We start from the raw sequence: 22,876 nt of genomic DNA on the forward strand, positions 1-22,876 counted from the left end.
CAACGCCGGTTTGCTTATTACATACATGAATGCGCAGCAGCACAAAAACGCTTTTAAATATGAAAGATTAAAGGATTGAATGTAAAGATTATTATTGAGTCTCTTGGACAAAAATGGAGGACTAATTATGAGACATTAGAAGGCACAAAGAGCTGCTTCACCTGCAGCCTGGTAAGTAAATAAATGCATTGCTTTAAACAAATGCATCTTTTTTTAAATGTTTTTTAAATGCTACCTCACGGATTTAATGTATAAGAACTCTGTACCTGTGGATATGGTGAGATGAGAAACATTTTTAAGTAATGCTTAAAAAAAACTCATGACGCTGTCCAAGTGCTGAAACATGCGGAGAGGCGTTTGTAAATTCTTTATCTTCTGTTTGTTGAAAAATAACGTATTTTTGGAGTACAAACCTTTTCTTACATACTTGTAAATAATTTTTTGATGATATTGGATAGCCATACATTTAAAGCAATTAAAAGCCTGCTTTTTTACTTCCATGACTAAAAAAAACGGGTTTTAATTAAAAACAACAATTTCAATACAAGTGAAAAACAACACAATTATTTTACATTAATCTTAAACTGGGGATCTTGTTCCTCCACTTAGTTTTTCAGTTTACAAAGTCCCATCTAAATACAGATTAGATATAGTGCCAGCGCAAATGGCTTTTAAAGGGGATGAGAGGTGAGACTCTCATTGGTTTACTGCACGTTACGCCCCAAATACTCCCATTACTCATTAAAAAAAGGACCAACCCTTTTCGACCATGCGCTCGGCGCACAAACCATTTTTCCTGTCGTTAAATTAGCAAAAGTGGATTCGGACACGCCCATTTAGACATTGCGCTGTGCGCTTTAGAAAATGTGCTTACATCGTTAAAATAGGGCCCATAGTGTCCTGTGTATGGCATACTAACCAATGGTTGCCAATGTGAAAATCACTAAATGAATTTGTGCCTGTGTCAAAATCACAACTTGTGTATAAAAACTTTGAATAAAAATGTTACTTTTCATGACAAGGTTGACATTTGCAGGTTGACATAATTGCCTGTTTGCTATTCTGAAGCCTACTGCACGTGTTATCGATAGTATGTCTCATTCGTCTATGTCTGAACAAAACATCTTCTGTTTTCCAGTCCTGTCTAACCGAGTAAATGACAACATATCAATGAAAGTGCAACCTGCAGTTTGGAATAAAAGAAGTGAAATCAGCCCTGTAAACACATTTTAACACTAAACGAATACGCCTATTTCATCTAGTAAAGAGGATTAAACCTGACAAAAAGGCACAGCAGAATTTGACTTGAATCACTGTGAAGCTTCTGTCATCATGTGTTCAGACCTCAGTCACGCCTCATTGGCTTGTATCTCGTGTTACGGCCGATCACAAATCTCAGTAAAGGAATGTAGGATTCTGGGAATCATTCTGAGCAAAATCCTTATTTTGCTTTTTAAATGCTGATTATAAAGGAGATAAAGGAGAAAAGCCTTTTTATTCAAGTCAGGATGCCCTAATTTACTTCATTGATTTCAATTTGCAAGTCTTCATTTAAACATCCATTAGCTTATTATTCGTTAATTAGCTAATACATTTTCACTTTCTTAATAAAATGGCGTTACCTATAACACCTTCACCCTAAGGTCAAGGTTTCTCAGAAAAACAAACCTTGTAAAGTATATTTTAGTCCTGACAGACCATTTCTGGGTGAATCATAGTTCTCATCTTAGAGAGCAATTTATTGATCAAAATTATTGATTTAAGAGAGTGATCTATCTATTGTATTTTCTACTGAACTTCACCTAAAAAACGAAGACTAAAAGTCTAATAACAGTACAATTGTTGTAACCCATGGCCTCTCAAAACTCCCTGAAGCTTATTTACTCTGTTATACTCTATCTACTGTACTAATTACTAATACTAACAGTAGATTTACATGAACAAATTAAATAGAGCCAAGTTAAACAACAGAGAAAATTCCCATAAGTAGACAAGATGTGTATGTATGCTTATTGTCAGAGTTTTCTCATTTGAATGGCATCTTCCCAAATAACAGATGTCCCTAGAGTAGTCATTAGTATACCGTATAGTTTAACTGCAGACATGAGCAGAATCAAACGGTATGTTTATTTATCTGGAGAAATCCAGAAGATCAACAGTAATGACTGTCTGAGTCCTTGAATAACAAGCTAAATTAAACAATAAACTCTGAAAAAGACCAGCACAGCAAAATAATGTCTAAATAAATAATATCCCATTCCAGAGGAGCACTCAGCCCTATTTATTATATAAGTCACAGTATGATAACACACAGAATGACCCTGCTGGGAGACTTGTTAGTAAACTATACCAGTAAACATTCAGAAAGTTGTCATGCATTGTTCATTTGTTGCATATTCCCCTTAATTTGCATATTTTTCTCTCATGTGGCACAGATCGAATATGACCCACGAAAGTGTAATAATGGCAAAGATTACAACTCGGCTTCAGGCCTCATTCATATGTGGAAATATGCAATGTAAGCAGACAGATTGGATATCACGTGTCAAATGTCTTTGAAAGGCGACGTTGTAGCAAATCCTTTTTGTAGTTGTAGTCTTTCCAGAAAAGTTTTTTTGTGATTGTTGCGGGCAAAAATCCTTGATCTTGCGGCATGTTTTCTTAAAAAATGCAATGGAATATGCGGGATATTTATGCAATTTTATCTGATGCAAAAACTGCGGGAACTTCATAACGTTCCCATGGCAACCGGGCACATGGCTGTGCTTGTGTGAGATAAATGCAAAATGTTTCAACTTTCTGCTAAGATATATGTGATTTTTGCTACAAAAATGCGGGATTATGAAATCATGCAATATTTTGCCCACGGAAATCTGCTATTTATGCTGCGAAAGTGCGGCGTATTTGAAAAAATGCATCCCCTGCATAAATATGTGGACTTTGGCTGATTATGCGTTAAATTATGCGATGGCATAATCGCGTTTTCTGGAGGGACTGAAATGACGTTGTCAATCCCAGTGGGCACCACCCATGCTCACATGATTCTTAGCAGTGCAATGGAGGACGATGGCTCCACTTAGTGGAGTAATGCTAAAGTTTCATGTTTTGTTATTAAAATAAATACAGTGTAATAATGTAGTATAACAGTATAATATAATAAGCTGTTCCGGGTCAGTATGTCTACCTTGAATTGTTTCGGCAAGTGTTACGTGCAAATGCAGATATCGAATATAAGTCGCTTTTAAAAAAAAGGGTGGTCAATTTTTTTATATATATTAAACAAATCGAAAATGGGCATCAAGATTTGAAGAGTAAATCCAATCCACATCTGTGCCTCTGCGCTCCATTAAAACATTTCATTTAAGGAGGAATCTAAAGTGATTAGATACAGGAAATGATAGAAAACCTCTCAGGACATCCTCAAAACACATCTATGACATTTATCAGACCTGATTAAGGAGATTAAAGAAGTGTTTGTCCATAACTTAGCTTTCCCTTGGTGATACTGACGACAGTAACAGAATGAGTCATTATAAGATAGCAATAGGTGGCCAGATCAGCCAAAAATTATTACACATATTAAAAACATGGTTATCCATCATGTAAACATTTACTTAATGGTTACATAATATGTCAAATTTTTAAGATGTAATATTAGTCTAACGGTACATTCACACGGGGCGTAAGCGTTAACGCTCCCCATTCACTTTTAATTGGTGACGTCATGCGTTGCCGAACTGAATTGTGGATCAGTCTGCGCAGCGTCACTGCTGTTGCTTGGGGTAGAAGTTAAACATTTCTCAACTTTTCAAGCGGCAACGCAAGCATCCCCCAAGCAGATCGGCTTATGCAAATAACCTAGGAGGAGCCAGCCAATTACGTTTATGGAAGACCGGAGCATGTGTAGCATCCACTGTGATTGGCTGTTGGCCATGCTTCAGACAAGCCTTCCATCAAGCGTTAACGCTTTTGCCCTGTGTGAATGTACCGTGAGTTGTGCCTAGAAAGGGCTTGTGAAGTGTCAGGTCCAAATAGCTTCTAGATCATTTATTATCATGTTGAATAGGCCCATTTTTGGGTGTGCAGGAACAAGTTCTGTTTTTGTGTGTCTCTTTAAATGCAAATGATCCCTCCCCGTTTGCTGTTATCTATACCCAAAACATACTGGATAATGAAATATGTAAAGAAGATTTAAAATAGATATTATGACCTAACTGGGGTATTTGGACAGTTGTGGGCAGGGCCTGCACAAAGTGACATCACTTTGCACCAAAAAAGCCAACAGTGTGTCCCATGAGACAGCTGAGGTTTTATGGAGATTTTTTTAAAAATGGAGCAGGCATTTTTTTTTATCATTAAAGAGCGACACAAAGTTATGTTTAAACAACATATAAAAGTACATTTCTCATAGTAAGTGGACTTTAAGCCAATTGTATAACTACAAACTGGAGTAAAAATTAGTTCAACTTAAAGGTCCTGGCAATTCAGAATACAGTAAACATGTCCATAACTGTAAACAACAGACACCTTATTCATGAATAGATACTTGCAAAAGCTCCAAAAAAAAAATGAAACTAATATGACCATTTCTTTCTCTTCTTTGAAAAAGCAAGCAACTTTTGCTCCAATATATTTGCGTGGTGGAACATAATTAAAACTTCCAGGAATAATTTGAATTTCAAATTGAAACGCTGTTTCTTAACTCTACTGTATTTTAAATGTGTCTGCATGTCTCCCTCTCTCTCTGTGTGTGTGTGTGTGTGTGTGTGTATTTGACAGTGAAGTAATACTCATGGTACCTTGCTCTGTTCTGGGATCTGTTGTTTGTTAAACCATGGAGAAAGAAGCAGTGGAGCGCCAAGCACACAATGAATTTTAATGAAGATGTAGAAGAAGAGAAAATCACTTCTGAAGGAAACTTAAACTTTTTGATTTGAAAGAGATAAGATGGAGTTTCATCAGATACACAGTTCATGACAGACTTTAAAAAGCAAGAATGAAAAGTATCAGGGGAGCTCAGTTTAAATTAATTAATGCTTAAAGTTTAATTAAACAATGAGTAAAAACTGTTTTTGGTGTCGTTATTGCAGATTATCTGCAGAATGGGTGATTAATAAGTCTTAAAATAACTTTAATAACAATAAACTGTGAATGCCTTCCACTGATGGTCCTCAAACTTGAGATTAACTGTTGCTGTACCTGGTCATGCACAGACAATGTATTGTCTTAAAGCATATGTCAAATGCATAAATAGTTTTTAATTGTGATCTTATTTCTTATTACATTGTTTGTACTTAGTAATTCAGTAATTCAAAGTTAGTAATTCAAGCTGTATTCATTTTTTGCCATAACAGTTTGGTATGTAGGACAGGTCAGAAGCGAGTATTAAAAACACTAATTTGAACTCACCATGATCTTTCACATCAGATATGCTTATCATATCAGGGACCTCTGAAAGATTTCCCATTAGCTCATTGTTTTTATTTGGTGACCCACTCCGAATGGTTTCAGTTTGGCTGACTGTGCCCTCTGTTTTCACCTTTTTAGAAAGATGTAAAAATAAAAATAATTTTTTTTTTTTTTTACATTGATTTGGAGACATTGTATTGCCTTACTACTAAAAAGAAAACAAAATAAAAACAGCAACAGAAACTGCACATACTGTACGGTAGCTGTGGTATGTTTACTCTATAATGAAAAAGATAACTGTGCACTGTAGTTACTGAATGCTTTATAGGAAATAAAAGAAAGCTATCAGCATACCTCTAAAATGTCCACACTGACTCTCTGGAAATTTTTTGACTTGTATTCTTGCATGCGAAGCCGATTTTCTTGATACTTTTCTTCCACAATTTGCCTATAGTAAAACAAGAACTTTACATTATATGATTTGATACAGGTTAAGTACAATGAAAGTTTCAAAAAGTACATAAAAACATTAAGGGTCCTATCATACATCCAGCCCCATGCGCTGTGCAAGTCAGCCCAGCGCAGTTTTCATTTTCACGTTTAGAGCCACGTTGTTTAAATGCGCCCATGGAAATTCGTTTTTGGTCTGAAAATGAGGTGTGTTTAGGCGCAATGTTGGCATGTTGCTATTTTGAGGCAACTAAAATAGACTACTGTTGTCTCATTTATAGATGCATATTACTAACACGCACTTAAATAACAAAAACAATTTTGCGCCATTGACGTTAGACCAGGTGCAAAATAGTTTTTGTTATTTAAGAGCGTGTTAGTAATATATATAAATGGGACAACAATGCACGTTTGCTTATCACACACATGGATGCGTTGCAGCACACAAACGAAAAATTTAAGGATTAAAATGTCAAAAATTATTATTGAGTCTCTTGGACATAAATGATGACCGATTACGAGACATTAAAAAGCGTAAAGAGTTATTTCACCTGTTGCCTGGTATGTAATTAAATGTTTTGCTTTAAACAAACTTTTTTAAAATGTTACGCCAATGATTTATTGTATATAATAAAATTTGTAGATGTGCTGAAATGAGAACCTTTGTTTAAATAACGCTTTTCAAAACACTCATGGCGCTGTCCGGGTGCTGAAATGTTTCGGCTCTCCACACGGTAAATTATTTATCGCCTGTTTGTTACAAATAAAGTATTTTACTTCCATGACAGTTACTTCCAAAAAAATAACTACTTTTAAAAGGAACCAAAGAATAAAAAATCAATACTAATAAAAACTAATTTTTAATCAATCAATCAATCAATCAATCAATCAATCAATCAATCAATCAATCAGTTTTTCAGTTTACAAATTCTGCCATCTAAATATCAAATCGGCATGGCGCGAGCACAACTGGCTTTTAAAGGGGATGGGAGATGAGAGTCTCATTGGTTTATTCCACGTTAAGCCCCAAACACACCCATTACTCATTACAAGAATAGGAACAACCCTTTTAGACTGTGCGCTGGGTGCACAAACCATTTTTCCTGTTGTTAAATCAGCAAAAGTGGATTCAGACACACTCTTATAGACTGTGCGCAGTGCGCTTTAGACCAGTGGTTCTTAACATTATTCCTGGAGGCCCACTGCTCTGCACATTTTGTATGTCTCCCTTATTTAACACACCTGATTCAAATCATCAGCTCATTAGAAGAGATCTCCATGAACTGAAGTCAGTCTGTCAGATAAAAAAGGCATACAAAATGTGCAAAGCAGTGGGCCTCCAGGAATAACGTTAAGAACCACTGCGTTAGACCATTCACTTAGATCATTAAAATAGGGCCATAAAAGTATGATACGTTTGAAAGTCTTGTGTAATGAACACACAAAATCTGAATTTAAAAAGTTCATTTTTGACATCTCTCCTCACTACGGTCATGAGAGTTCATGGGGGAGGTCGAAATGTCTGATTCTTGAGTAAATTATTTAACCGAGTCTTTTTAGACAATTGGTTAATCCGTCTTAAAAACACTTTAAAGATCACGTCTCCATTAATTACTGTATTCATCAGAACATCACACACAGTTTTATAAAAAAAATAAAGATGTTAAAAATCCTTCACTATGAAGAAAGTCCTGACAGCTTATGATGGAAAATGAACACCGAGTCACATTCGGTTTACACTCAGTCAGACACATTCGATGTTCTAAACTTCACTCACTTCAGCTTTTTTCCTTTCTCATCTGCTGCTTGGAGTTTGCGCAGTCGCATGCGTTCTCTTGGGCTCATTTTCTGCAAGTCTGATCTTTCCCGCAGTGTTTGCAGGTGTTCCTTCTTCTGCCTGTGGGGTTCAAGTGACCAGAAAGATTAATGCATTGCTTGAAAAGCATTCGTGTGGCCAGCAATGACGTTATTAAAAATAAAATTCCCATTTATGTATTTAAATGGTTGAGTCAGATAGCGGATAAAAAGCAGCCTTAAAAGCACCTCATAAATTATTATTAAAAGGGAGGGATATTAAAGAGCTAAAATATAAGTTTTAACTTAAAATGATTTCTGGTCACTACATAATTTCAATAATTCAATTTTTGTTATTTCATGATCGTCCTTATTAGTTTGACTGACACTACTTATAATACAAAATTGTAATGGTATAAGGGTATTTCATTTGAAGTAATGGTTTAATTCAACAAAAGGAATATAGTACAATCCAAAGACGAACAATAGTATATCATTAGATTATTCATGAGAACTTGTGTTAGACAGCTTCAAATACATTGTGTGCAGTCTTTATATACCACACATACCAGAAGAACATTTGAAACAGTTAATAAGCAAACATTTCATCAGACTGCCCAGTTCAAATTCAATTCACATAAAGTCTCAAGTTAAGCTTGGCTGTTTAATGGAAAACAAAGAGAAAGAACATAATAATGTACAATAGGATGCTAGATGAGATCTTACTGTGCACTGTCAGCTTTAACATCGCATATATTTGAACTCTGTCATTATTACTAACAAGTGATTGACATGTGCTCTGGGTGCTTAAATGTGTAATGAGAATGGAAAGTGCTAAGTGAATTAATGAAGGTCTGCTCATGAATATCTACTACTACAGTGAGGAAAATAAGTATTTGAACACCCTGCTATTTTGCAAGTTCTCCCAATTAGAAATCATGGAGGGGTCTGAAATTGTCATCGTAGGTGCATGTCCAATGTGAGAGACATAATCTAAAAAAAATCCAGAAATCACAATATATGATTTTTTTAACTATTTATTTGTATGATAGAGCTGCAAATAAGTCTTTGAACTGAGAAAATCAATGTTAATATTTGGTACAGTAGCCTTTGTTTGCAATTACAGAGGTCAAACATTTCCTGTAGTTTTTCACAAGGTTTGCACATACTGCATTCTTCTACCTCCAAACACGTTTAGTGGAATTATGACCAAAAAGTTATATTTTGGTATCATCTGACCACATGACTTTCTCCCATGACTCCTCTGGATCATCCAAATGGTCATTGGCAAACTTAAGACGGGCCTGGACATGTGCTAGTTTAAGCAGGGGAACCTTCCGTGCCATGCATGATTTCAAACCATGATGTCTTAGTGTATTACCAACAGTAACATTGGAAACAGTGGTCCCAGCTCTTTTCAGGTAATTTACCAGCTCCTCCCGTGTAGTTCTGGGCTGATCTTTAGAGATCTTCTCACCTTTCTTAGGATCATTGAGACCCCACAAGGTGAGATTTTGCATAGAGACCCAGTCCAAGGGAGATTGACAGTCATGTTTAGCTTCTTTCATTTTCTAATGATTGCTCCAACTGTGAACCTTTTTCACCAAGCTGCTTGGAAACTTCCCCGTTGCCCTTTCCAGTCTTGTGGAGGTGTACAATTTTGTCTGTAGTGTCTTTGGACAGCGCTTTGGTCTTGGCCATGTTAATACGGTAGTTGGATTCTTACTGATTGTATGGGGTGGACAGGTGTCTTTATGCAGCTAACAGGTGCATCTAATTTAGGATAATAAATGGAGTGGAGGTGGACATTTTAAAGGCAGACTAACAGGTCTTTGAGGGTCAGAATTCTAGCTGATAGACAGGTGTTCAAATACTTACTTGCCGCTGTATCATACAAATAAATAGTTAAAAAAGGCATTCATTGTGATTTCTGGATTTTTTTTAGATTATATCTCTTACAGTGGACATGCACCTACGATGACAATTTAAGACCCCTCCATGGTAAACTTGCAAAATAGCAGGGTGTTCAAATAATTATTTTCCTCACTGTATGTTAGGGGAGAGCAGCACGGGCAAAAGTAAATTTTTTCAGAAAAACTAAATTTAAAAACATAATGTTTTAGACAGAGATGTATATTTGCTGTGGTCAATAACCCACACGCATTATCTATCAATACCAGGTGGAATTTTGAACAAATGTAAAACGACTTTAGTATAAGTTTTACTTCGAAAAGAAGTAGCGCTTTGTTACTTTTGACCCTGTCAGCTGGGACGAAAGTAACACACAAGTTGGTCGAAAGTAGCACAACAGAACAAGATAGATTTTTGTGTTACACTTGTTTTTAGTAAATATACACTTTGTAAATATGACCTTGTTTTTTTTTTACATTTTGCACACTATGAAAATTAAATTAAATTAGAATAATATACATTTTCAACATAATGCAAAAGTATAAGCAGCTTGACAAAAGTAACAAGTGTTACTTTGGTCCCGACCGGAACTCTTGACATTTAAAACCAATTTAATTTTATTTTGAAAAACTCAGAGAATGCAAACTTCAGGATGTGTTAGAGCACTAAATAACCTGTAGATTGATCAGTACTGTAACACATGAAACCAGAAACACAACGGGTTATAAAAAATGCCCGCTTTAGGAATTTACTTATCATGGGCGAAAAAAGCTTTCGGGACCTACACGCGTAAAACGGTGATGAAATAATGCAATATTTGTCAGCTCTGTCAAGGCTTGCGTGCTAAACATGCTGTCATAGTTTAGAATGCAAATGTAGTCAGGGCTCTGACAAAATCACTTTGTTACTTTCGTCCCACATCACTTTCTCCCCTACTGTTAGCTACAGACTGAATTTATGCCTGGCAGCCAAACCTATTTTCCTATAGTGTCGATTTAGGAAACCGAAACATTTATATCTTTGATTTGTTACAGAGCTCAATTAAGTACGGTATCTGTGGTATATTTACTGTATAACGTGCTTTCCCATAAAACCGTCTATACCAGTGGTCACCAACCCCTGTTCCTGGAGATCTACTTTCCTGCAAAGTTCACCTCCAACCCTAAACAAACACCTGAACCTGCCAATCATGCTTTTTACGGCTACCCAAAAATTGGAGGCAGGTGTGCTGAAGATCTAAAGTAGGCAGGAGGGTAGATCTCAAGGAACAGGGTTGGTGACCACCGGTCTATACCATAGTGTCACACATATCTCGGCTAATGACTCTATAGATATACTTACAGAGCTCTCAGGATCTCCGATGCGTCTCTCTCTTCCCCCGTCAAACCCTCTTGGAGTGTCAAGCTAGAAAATTTGTGTTTCATGGTCTGAAAGAAAAAATACAAGAAAATTATTATTGCAGTTGTCTGAGGACTTGTAAAACATATATATGTAGGCTAATATGTGTGAAGCAAAACAATGGTGACCATGATTTCTCCAATGTTTGTTTTTGGGGAAAACCATTTATTTCTATTTGGCTGACTGAGCAGAAACTTGTCAATGTAATGTGCATAAATGATATACAATTCTTATTGTTACCATTAAGTAGCTTAATTTAAAACAGTATAGTTGTACAAATAATATAATGTTTAACTTAATTTTAATGTCTTGTTTTCTCATGGCCATTCTTTATCTTGCACAACAACCAGTGCTGCATAGATAACATTTCTTATGGCTTTAGTTACATACTGAAAATCAATGGGGTAACAAATTAACTAAAATGCTTCTCATTTGTTCTAATTCGTCACTTCTATGATTTCTCCCCACATATTTTTCAATTCTGCATTCTAAAACTTTCTGCCATCTACCAGTATATTATTCAGCATAAAGACCCTCAATATATTGGTCACCACAATCAAACAGGGCTGCTTTCTCTATTGTGCATGATGATGTGACAAAGACTAATCCTTTTTCACCTGGAAAAAGCTGACATGAATGTATTAACTTTACATTTATGCATATGGCAGACGCTTTTATCCAAGGTTCACAGTCTAATCTCTGAATGCACTATAAGTATACATTGTGTTTCAGCATGTGTGTTCCCTGGGATCAAAGCTAAAACAAGCTGTGCTAAATAGCACTAAAAGTGGTTCTTGGCTCGTAATCATAGAGGAACCATTTTTAGTGCTATATAGTAACTATGAAGCCCCTATGAAGAATCATACGGGGGCCATATAGCACCATTATAGCACCACATATGGTTCTACATAGCACCTTATGGTTCTCCACCGGTGCTACACAGGTACTTCATCTGTGCTATATGGCACTTAAAATAGTTCCTCTATGATTACGAGCCAAGAACCAATTTTAGTGCACCATTTGATTTTATATGACCTTTTGTGCCGCTATGCAATGCTGTATCAACTCAGCTACTGTATAACAATACAAGACATTTGTAACGTGAAAATTACACAGGCGGAAAAAGCCATGGAAACTGTACACAACAACAGTAAAGGCTTTAGAAAGCATTTTGTTCGCTCTCTCTGATTACATGTTTCTGAAATGGTGATGGTGTAATAACCAGTAGAAGACACATCCCACCAGGAGCTTTTAGACAGGGTTTAGGGAATCACAACCTTCCAAATGCAGCACAAATTACAAAGCCCCTGGATGTAAACAAACCCATATTACTGCTTGTGATAAAAGTGTCTGTGCCTATAAGTACAGTAACAAAGTCACATTACGCAAGACCTACAAAACGCAGAAAGTCATTACAAGTTTACAGCATGACAAAGATACCTGAATGAATGAATATATTTTTATGGTGGGATGGTTTTACAACTCAACATGGAGATATGTGACATGGACATATGTGTACATTCATAGAAAATAATTTGTTCAATTTTCAAATACATGCCCAGTGTGCAACCCCCATAGGAGAAACCCAGAGTTAGCAAAAAATAGGAGGTAATGTGTATAATTTTTACCTTGAGAAAAATAGATTAAAATCTCAAAACAGAGTTTTGAACTTTTCTTCAATTGAGGACTGAAGTTTGACTGACAGCAGCATACTAATTCACATATGCCGAGGAATAAAGCCAAATATGGCACGCCACAATCAATACACTCGCCGAGCGGTAACAATGCCAATCACTGACATTTCAACAGTACAATCTGAAAAGGTTATGCACAGGGTGTGATGAATGTGATGGCGAATCGATGATGTGATGAGTGTGCATAACAGACTTTTAGAAACCTATTGAGCTTGGCCGGCAATCAAAGTCTTCCTGATACATTGCGGCCCTTTCTATTAACCTTTGAAGCAGACACCCTGAACAGCTGGTCGGATGCCCTCGCGAACGACTGATCTGATTAACAACATCTCCTCACCTTCAAGCTCTCTTCTATGAACCCGCTTTTCAAAGCGTTTGCAGCCGAGATCCTGCGTGAAGGATCCTTTTCTAACATGCTAGAACCACAGAGAGAAAGAAAGAGAGAATCCAGTTTAAGACCTCATGAAATGCTGATAGCTCTAGTTGAATGCTTCCAAACATGGTTTTGTATAATCTGCTTTGAAACTGAATCAAAAAAGCCACAGATTTATGTCTATCCACAGCAAACAGATAGACTAATATATCCTGCCAGTTCGTGCCTGGAGCAGGGCAGCATCTGTTTGTGGTACCTTTGCATTAGGGAGTTAAGCTGTTCTGAGTATGTTTCTGGCAGGGATGGAGTGGGTCCCTCCACGATCTTCAACACCACAGCCAAGAAGTTCTGGGCCTCAAAAGCATGTGCCAAACAGCACATCTCATAGAGGATGCAACCCAAAGACCTGCAGATCATGAAATAATAAATCTGTATCAAAATTGTGTGATATTTATGTTTACATACAAACAAAGTAATTGTAAAAAACTTTAATATTACCAGTATAAAAATACATTAAACATTCAGTTTATGTGTTCATGATTATGAAGGGTCAACTATATTTTAGAACATAACTTGAAATGTCACGGACAACTTACTAATTAAAATCACAGGGGTTCAGCATTTACCCAGTGAAAATGAATTCATTGGATAAAATGTTTAAAGGCGCAGTGTGTGGATTTTAGCGGCTCTAGCAGCAAGACTGTAAATTGCAACCAACGGTTAAAGGGCTCATTATAGTTGTGCGTAAGTTCTACGGTGTAGATACGATGGCTTACTGTGATTTCTCACTGCCACCGGCATAAGCGTCAAAGTGGCCGGAAGTAATTAATTTTCAATGAAAGACAGCGGGCGAACTCCGGCGAGCAGCGACGCGGCGCGTCATGTATGGTGTGAGCGTCGAGGAGAGTTGAAATCAGTTCAACTTTATGGTAATGAGCTATGACGCGGTTCGGCGGCAACCAATCGGAAGGCGGAAACGTTCGGCGGCAACCAATCGGAAGGCGTAAACCTCCGCTTGAGGGGAGTTCAGAGAATGCATTCGAGCGTCAGAGCGTCCACCACACCTTTTTCTAAAGCGTCGTTGGCAGGGCAGTCAGAGCTTTTATTGACGCTCTCGCCGATGGCGGTGTGAAAGCACAGTTAGGATACACGTAGGTTTTCATATTATACTTCTGCGTTGCCGTCTGCGTCGACGTTCAAACACACATGCAAACCGCTGACAGGCAGTATCCACGCGTGTAACCACAGTAGCAGCGCGACCATCAATAAAGAAGCAGCAGTAAGTTTAACCCACAAACGAAGAAGTAACAACAGCTTGTTGTGTATGTTTTAAGAAGACCAGCAGTGATGGAAGTAAATAAACTTTAAAGCAACTTTTGTTGCAGTTTCAGCTAAATCACTCCTCAACTTGGCCCATTTTTGTTCTCCCCGTTCCAAAGGGAAATACCTATGACACAGTTTTATTTTACCTGACGGAAGAGGTTCTAGTGGACCAATCCCAGCGCTGGATAACCTACGGCGTAGAGTTTACTCACGACTATAAATTGGACTTTAGTCCACAGCTCACCCCTCCTTTTGCAACGCATAGAAAAGCTACGGTAGCCAAACCTGTCATCATATGAGACAACGTAGTGATGAAACGTGCTCTGCAGGGCTACTGTAGAAACATGGAGAGCAAAATGACGACTTCAATGTAAGAGGACCCGTTGTGTACATAGATAAAAACGTCTCATTCTAACTGTGGGTTCACATAAGCCGCGTTTGAGGCGTCAAATTCCCGTCTACCATGTCTGGTTTGCCGCTTGAACATTTTGAGTTTACTTGCTTCAGTCACACGTGAAAGCCGCGCGTGAAATTTTACTCATCGAGACATTCACGTGGAAATTCGCGTCATGGGAGGGGCTTCTGCGACTCCGCTCGCTTCCTGTAATCACGTCCCTACTAGAGCAAGCTCCTGGTTGGTTAACGTGGAGCGTTTTTCCGCCAAAGTTCAAATTTTTCAATGCACGCATTTCCCTAACTAGACGTGGAATCACGTCTACCGCGCCGTGCTAAACGCTTCATTCGTGCCACGAGACCTCCAGACGCGCATCAATGTGTCTTCACATTGACTTAACATTGAAATTACTCACGCTTGACGCCTCCTTGGTTGCTGTGAACGCAGCATAAGGTAATAAAAACAATATGGTTCGATATGGTCTTTATAAACGACTGACAATATAGTTATGTATATTATATTGCATTTATCTAAAAAGAACCTCCTAAAATTTACACACTGAACCTTTATGTCAGGTTATGTTAAACAGATACATTTTGTTACAATTTGTGCAAGGATTCCTACAGTTTATCCGATCCTGATTTTTTTCCACTATTAAACAGCACAGTGAACTTCCCAAATCTTCTGCTTGTGCTCTTACAAGCTCATTTTGAACCGAATTAAAAACTTGTTTATGCCATTATCTATCAGTTTGCTAAATTTGGAGCAGTGACACCCCCTAATAATTTTTTTATTGGATGTGCATGTCGTATGTATAGTTTTTTTTTTTCAGTGGCAGCCGGTGACTTTTTCAAGGGCACTCGATGCGAAGTTCGTCACAATATGTATGTAGCCCGTCATGTTCAAAATATGTGTTCTGCGCATCGAGAGATCCTATGTGCATCACGTGTTTTGTCAAAATAAGTGCCTGGTGATATGAGACGCTCTTTTATCAAAAAAAAAATGATAAAAGAGATGCTCGCGTTTGCAAGATACTCGCATAATCTCATGCGTAAACAGTACTGTTAAGGGAGCATCTTGCGTGTATTTTGTGAACGTGAGCGTCTCTTTTATCATAAACGGTTTTAATGCGTGTGCAGCAGACACTTATTTTGACAAAACACGTGATGCACATGGTTCACATGACACTACAAAAACATTTTGAAAGTGCAAGCACACATATGACACTCCGAACACTTATTTTGAATTAGCGCCCCTCGGATAAGCCGCCACGAGCCGCCACTGTATTTTTTTTATACTATTAGGTGTACCAAGTGATGTTGGAATGTTGGTTTGAGCCTACTCCAAATTTCCCTATAGGGAAAATAAAAGTATATTTCATATATGTTGAGTGAAGAGTCCAAATCTCAATAGGATGCATTACGAGTCTGGACAGAGATCTTCAGCTTCGGTGTCACATACTCACAGAAGTGAATGTGTGAGGAAAGCATAGCTGGTAAATTAGCAGCTAGTGCTCGTAACTGTGCCCTAAATTAGATTTTCTCTCTACTCCAGCTTTAATTATCGGTCATCCTCCGTTTTCCTGCTTTGCAAATATGCTTTGTAGTAATGAGATTCTTCGCTAGATTGCATTTTCATTTTTTCCCTTCCTTTATACACCCTCTCTCTCTCTCTTTCAATGGCTCTCATACTGTACTGTAAAATACAGTACAATCCAGTTGAGAGCGGATATGCAGGAAGAGAAGAGAAAAGTGTTAAAGGCCTCCAGTGAGGATCTGAAGGGCTTTTCACCGCCTTACTGCTTTCTTGAGAATATTTCATGTCGTGAATTTATGTTCCACCGTTACCACACAGACACATAGCACATAAACTCCTCTCACAATAATCAGGCAGAGATATCATCATGAAGTTCTGTTAATCAGACTTGCCATTTCTCAACTGAGTCGTCAATTGTGTCTAATTGCAACTTGCAGTAATTTTTTAGGTTTTGATTTCCAAATCGGATGATTTTCTATGGATGGAAGGAGCTCACACATTTTTAAAGATTGCAGTTTTACAGCAATTACATGAAATACATCATTACTTCTGCATTACGCAAAATGAAGATTAAAAGTTGTGAAGATTAAAAAAGTTGTGAATAATTTGGTTGGTTGAAATGTTCTAGAATAGAGACACTGAATATATATAAAATGCTGAGTATATTATGCTAGCCAAATCTTTATTAAAACTACAGTATGAAATAATAGATGTGATAATGAGCATTAAAGTTGAAAGAAATCAAGGTTATATTTTCACAGAATGTTCTTTACATTATGTAGGATGATTTTATGTGGAAAACAGTAAATCCCCAAAAAATGACTTTAGTTGTGTGTTCACAGACCGGGTAACAAATAATGATGACCATAACATTATTCATACCAGATGTCCGATTTGGAGTTGTATCCTTTGTGGCTGAGGGCTTCAGGGCTCATGTAGTATGGTGTACCTGTGAAGGTAGTCGCCAGGTCACATGACCCCATCAGCAGACATGAAACGCCAAAGTCACCTATGAAAAGAATTGAATAAAACTTACATCGGCACAAACATGTGAACCTGAAGTACAGATTAAAAGATTGATGTGCAAAATCATATTCAACGATTTTGGGAATTAGCTCCAAGCAAGCCCTGCTATTTTAGGGGTTTTCACACTGGCAGCGATTTGCATCTGCATCCAACAGTGCAGAGACTCGATAACCTCCTGAGATTTAATTGCTGTCAATGTGACTTGCCCTTAAGGTGCAAACCAACAAGCATACAACAAAAATGCACACATTTACATTCAAGCAAGTCTTCTGTATTAAAAATACACAATATTATTACATTTAAAGTAGTTAAAAACTTAATGCTAAATGTATAATTACAGTTATAACAAAATATGTACAGATCTATAAATGTGACTCAGGACCACAAAACAGTCATATACAGTCTTGTTCAAAATAATAGCAGTACAATGTGACTAACCAGAATAATCAAGGTTTTTAGTATATTTTTTATTGCTACGTGGCAAACAAGTTACCAGTAGGTTCAGTAGATTCTCAGAAAACAAACAAGACCCAGCATTCATGATATGCACGCTCTTAAGGCTGTGCAATTGGGCAATTAGTTGAAAGGGGTGTGTTCAAAAAAATAGCAGTGTCTACCTTTGACTGTACAAACTCAAAACTATTTTGTACAGACATTTTTTTTTTCTGGGATTTATCAATCCTGTGAATCACTAAACTAATATTTAGTTGTATGACCACAGTTTTTTAAAACTGCTTGACATCTGTGTGGCATGGAGTCAACCAACTTGTGCCACCTCTCAGCTGTTATTCCACTCCATGATTCTTTAACAACATTCCACAATTCATTCACATTTCTTGGTTTTGCTTCAGAAACAGCATTTTTGATATCACCCCACAAGTTCTCAATTGCATTAAGGTCTGGAGATTGGGCTGGCCACTCCATAACATTAATTTTGTTGGTTTGGAACCAAGACTTTGCCCGTTTACTAGTGTGTTTTGGGTCATTGTCTTGTTGAAACAACCATTTCAAGGGCATGTCCTCTTCAGCATAGGGCAACATGACCTCTTCAAGTATTTTAACATATGCAAACTGATCCATGATCCCTGGTATGCGATAAATAGGCCCAACACCATAGTAGGAGAAACATGCCCATATCATGCTCCATGCTTCACTGTCTTCACTGTGAACTGTGGCTTGAATTCAGAGTTTGGGGGTCGTCTCACAAACTGCCTGTGGCCCTTGGACCCAAAAAGAACAATTTTACTCTCATCAGTCCACAAAATGTTCCTCCATTTCTCTTTAGGCCAGTTGATGTGTTATTTGGCAAATTGTAACCTCTTCTGCACATGCCTTTTTTTAACAGAGGGACCTTGCGGGGGATTCTTGAAAATAGATTAGCTTCACACAGACGTCTTCTAACTGTCACAGTACTTACAGGTAACTCCAGACTGTCTTTGATCATCCTGGAGGTGGTCATTGGCTGAGCCTTTGCCATTCTGGTTATTCTTCTATCCATTTTGATGGTTGTCTTCCGTTTTCTTCCACGTCTCTCTGGTTTTGCTCTCCATTTTAAGGCATTGGAGATCATTTTAGCTGAACAGCTTATCATTTTTTGCACCTCTTTATAGGTTTTCCCCTCTCCAATCAACTTTTTAATCAAAGTACGCTGTTCTTCTGAACAATGTCTTGAACGACCCATTTTCTCAGCTTTCAAATGCATGTTCAACAAGTTTTGGCTTCATCCTTAAATTGGGGCCACCTGATTCACACCTGTTTCTTCACAAAATTGATGACCTCAGTGATTGAATGCCACACTGCTATTTTTTTGAACACATCCCTTTCAACTAATTCAACTAATTGCCCAATTGCACAGCCTTAAGAGCGTGCATATCATGAATGCTGGGTCTCATTTGTTTTCTGAGAATCTACTGAACGTACTGGTAACTTGTTTGCCACGTAGCAATAAAAAAATATACTAAAAACCTTGATTATTCTGGTTAGTCACATTGTACTGCTATTATTTTGAATAAATAAAAATTATTTTGACTGTAGGTCCATTTTTTGAAATTGAGATTTATTCATCATTGGAAAGCTGAATAAATACGCTTTCCACTGATGTATGGTTTGTTTGTTAGAATTAGACAATATTTGTCTGATATACACTGATTTGAAAATCTGGAATCCATGGGTGCAATAAATCTGAATATTGAGAAAAGCCGATCTCCGGGTATGGGAGTACCACTTTTAGCATAGTTTAGCTTAATCCATTGAATCTGATTAGACCATTAGCATCGCGCTCAAAAATAACCACAGATTTCGATATTTTTAACTTTGCTGTCATACCATGGCTGTAAAGATATTACGCAGTGTCTGAAAGTAGTCCCCTTGTTAACTCTAAATAGCAGGGGACTATTTTCGGCACTGCGTAATATCATTGGGCCTCCTGCAGCCATGTTACGGCATCAAATGAGAGTATAGTTCCTAGCCATATCTGAATAGAAAATCGCAACTTTTAATTTTCTGTCTGTCTTTGTACATGGTGTAACTACAGAAGTCAAGTTTTAAATAGGTCAAATGGCGAAACTCTTTGGATATTTTGGAGGGTGATGCTAATGGTCTAATCAGATTCAATGGATTATGCTAAGCTATGCTACCTAACTGTAAAAGTGGTACCGCCAGACCCAGAGATTGGATGAATGGATTCCAAAACGGTAAAAATCAAGTGTTTAACTCTAGGGGAGCTAGAAAATTAGCATATTTTCAGTGTCCCTAATATTATAATGATTTTTTGCATAAAAAATGTAAAACAATTTGACCCATACAATGCATTTTTGGCTATTGCTGCTACAAATACAGCTGTGCTACTTATTAGGTTTTGTGATCCAGGGTTTAACTTATTTTAATAAATAGAAAGGAAATGTTTGTCTCTCAAGTCTTCCTTTCATTAAAACTGTCTATTTGTTTCAACCAGGTTATGATCTTTTTCCTTTTCTTTTTTCTTTCCAGCCATCATCAAACAGGAACTGTTCCACTGTACTTCAAGTGTTTAAACTTTTCCCTTCTGACACATTGCCGGAACATCAAACAAACATCAAGCATCCCTCGGGGTGCCAAAGCAGATCTTACCTATCTTAACAATGTTCTTCTTTAGAAATATATTTTTGGCCTTCAGATCTCTATGAAGTATTCTCCTGATTAATAAGGGCAAACAAGAATCAATAGACAATGAATAAGTGGGAAAGCAACGATTTACATGCGATCCTGTTGCATTATTATAAAACGCAAACCTTTGTAGAAGATCGAGCTACAAAACAGACTTGAAACAAATCATTTTCAAAGTAAAAACAGAAAATAGGTCACTTATGAATAATTCATGCGTAAAAAAGAGGGGCTGTGTTCTCAACTCACCTCTGATGTATGTAATGTACTCCCAGCAGCATTTGACAGAACCATTCACAGACCTGAGGCTCAGATAAGGTTCTGCCAGTGTGTTTTAACTCTTCCAACTTACAGTCCAAATCTCTATCCTGAGGAATGAAAAGAAATCAAACAGACAGAAAGTGAGAGAAGGAGTGAGAAAAAGGCACAAAAGCATTGAAAATCTCTTTTGCATGAAGCTGTGGGACCCTGCTTACCCTAGCTACACAAATTTGACAAAATACACAGTCTGGGGGAAATTCATGCCAACTGAAAGCATAGTTTATTTGCAGATTTCTGTGTTGTTTTAATGCCTGATTCACCAGGGGAATTATGTAAATCAGGTGAAGGCAAAGAAGGTGTCCACAAAATTATGCAATTATGCATTCTTTAACACGTTGCAGGCTGATTTTGAGTGCTAAGCTTTGGAGGATGCAGCAGATGACATGCCTACATCACTCCAGGGATCCAGGCACCTGAATCAACTCTTTAAAATGATAAAAGCACAGCTCGCTCAAAACCAGATTGGAGGTGGTTATTGAGTTAGACGCATGCACAAAAAAGTAATAACCAGCAATGTTTAGTTAACTCATAATACATATTGTCTTCGAGTACAGTATTGCCCTTTTGCTTTTCTATGTAAAATATCTCTGATCTATTTCTTTTGCATTACTTTTTTCTCAAAATGAGTCTTTGCACATTTATTTACACATCAGACAAAAGCATTTCCCCCTTACACTTGCAATAGCAAAGCAAGTCACGATGCCCGCAGTCCCCCTGTGAATCCAGTACTGAGCATGAAAATAGAAAGAGAAGAGACTAAACACAACACTCACCAGATTCCAACTAATGATCCGATAAAGCCAGAGCAAACATTTATTTCCATAATTAAAAGAATAGCTTCCCCCAACCACCACTCCAAACTATTTTACAGAATTATTCATATTAGATGACTGTAATCACTGTAACCCAGGGATTGTTAACCGTTACCAAGCCTATAATCTATTCTCTTAGACCCAGGGTTCCCACACCTTAGTTAACTTCAAATTCAAGGACCTTTCAAGGACTTTCCAGGTCTAACACCCTCAAATTCAAGGATTAAATATGGGGACACATTTCAAGTGAGAGCAAGGTTACATCGTGTTACCTTGTAAGATACATTGTTACAGTTCCCTTTCGAGGGAACTCGCGATGCGTCACTGCGGTGACACTTGGGAGACGCCTCCAGGGGTAAGTGCGTCTGAATGTGTATATCAAATTCAACCAATGGTGAAGCTTAATGACAAAGACAGGGTGACGTGGGAGCCAGGAAGTATATCGCTATCTAAAATATTGCCAAAGACGGCGTTACAGGGACGCAGGAAGTATGGCAAGGATGCAGCGTCTCATTCCTTTCTCAGGGAACAACAGTTATATACGTAACCCGAGACGTTTTTGTGTGTCAAACGCAACTACGCAAAAAAAGCATTTTGGTATGAATTAACATTCACATACAGAAGATATAGTTTAGCACGTGTGCTTAAAAAGTCTAGAATTTTTATGACATTATCCTACACTACACAGGGAATAATATGGATTTTTTTCCCAGAAAACTTATTGCATAAAATATATTCAAGCACTTTCAATGACCTGTATCTATGTATATCTATATATTTTTACTTCCCAGGGCCTTGAATTCTTTACCCAGATTCAGAAACTTTCAAGGATTTCAAGGACCCGTGGGAACCCTGTGTAGACCAGGGGTGGGGAACCCTGGTCCCGGAGGGCCACTGTCCTGCAGAGTTTAGTTCCAACCTTAATTATACACACCTAAATAATCAAATTAAAGTCTTCAGGATTACTTGGAAATGAAATTCAGGTGTGTTTGGTTAGGGTTGGAACTAAACTCTGCAGGACAGTGGCCCTCCAGGACCCAGGGTTCCCCACTCCTGCTGTAGACCCCTAATATAAAAATAATTCTTTACACCACAGTAACATTAACAGTCATTAAATTTTTCTAGGTCAAGTGTTGACCTAGTTTCTCACCTTCCTTTATTTACATCCGGTGCTATGTTCGGAATTAATTGCACCATATTTAAAAGTAAAGAGAGAGAGAGAGAGAGCGAGGGAGAGAAATCTATGAATCCATGCATTTTGAATTATGCATATGAACCATACCATTAACCCTAC

The 22,876-nt window shown here is 37.6% G+C and overlaps 1 protein-coding gene across 1 annotated transcript in view; it reads right to left on the reverse strand.

Moving 5' to 3' along the window:
* The window catches only part of nek11 (NIMA-related kinase 11), an 83,556-nt gene that overhangs the window by 36,407 nt on the left and 24,273 nt on the right, over positions 1–22,876 (reverse strand). The window contains exons 3-11 of the mRNA XM_065298595.1: positions 20,699–20,817; positions 20,417–20,481; positions 17,165–17,291; positions 13,286–13,435; positions 12,994–13,072; positions 10,906–10,991; positions 7,637–7,756; positions 5,764–5,857; positions 5,410–5,539 (exon numbers count right to left, since the gene is read on the reverse strand). Of these exons, the coding sequence (XP_065154667.1) occupies positions 5,410–5,539; positions 5,764–5,857; positions 7,637–7,756; positions 10,906–10,991; positions 12,994–13,072; positions 13,286–13,435; positions 17,165–17,291; positions 20,417–20,481; positions 20,699–20,817 (970 nt within the window). The remainder of the gene's footprint in view (positions 1–5,409; positions 5,540–5,763; positions 5,858–7,636; positions 7,757–10,905; positions 10,992–12,993; positions 13,073–13,285; positions 13,436–17,164; positions 17,292–20,416; positions 20,482–20,698; positions 20,818–22,876) is intronic.

The sequence above is a fragment of the Paramisgurnus dabryanus genome, chromosome 13 (assembly GCF_030506205.2).
Source record: "Paramisgurnus dabryanus chromosome 13, PD_genome_1.1, whole genome shotgun sequence".
NCBI classification, from domain to species: domain Eukaryota; kingdom Metazoa; phylum Chordata; class Actinopteri; order Cypriniformes; family Cobitidae; genus Paramisgurnus; species Paramisgurnus dabryanus.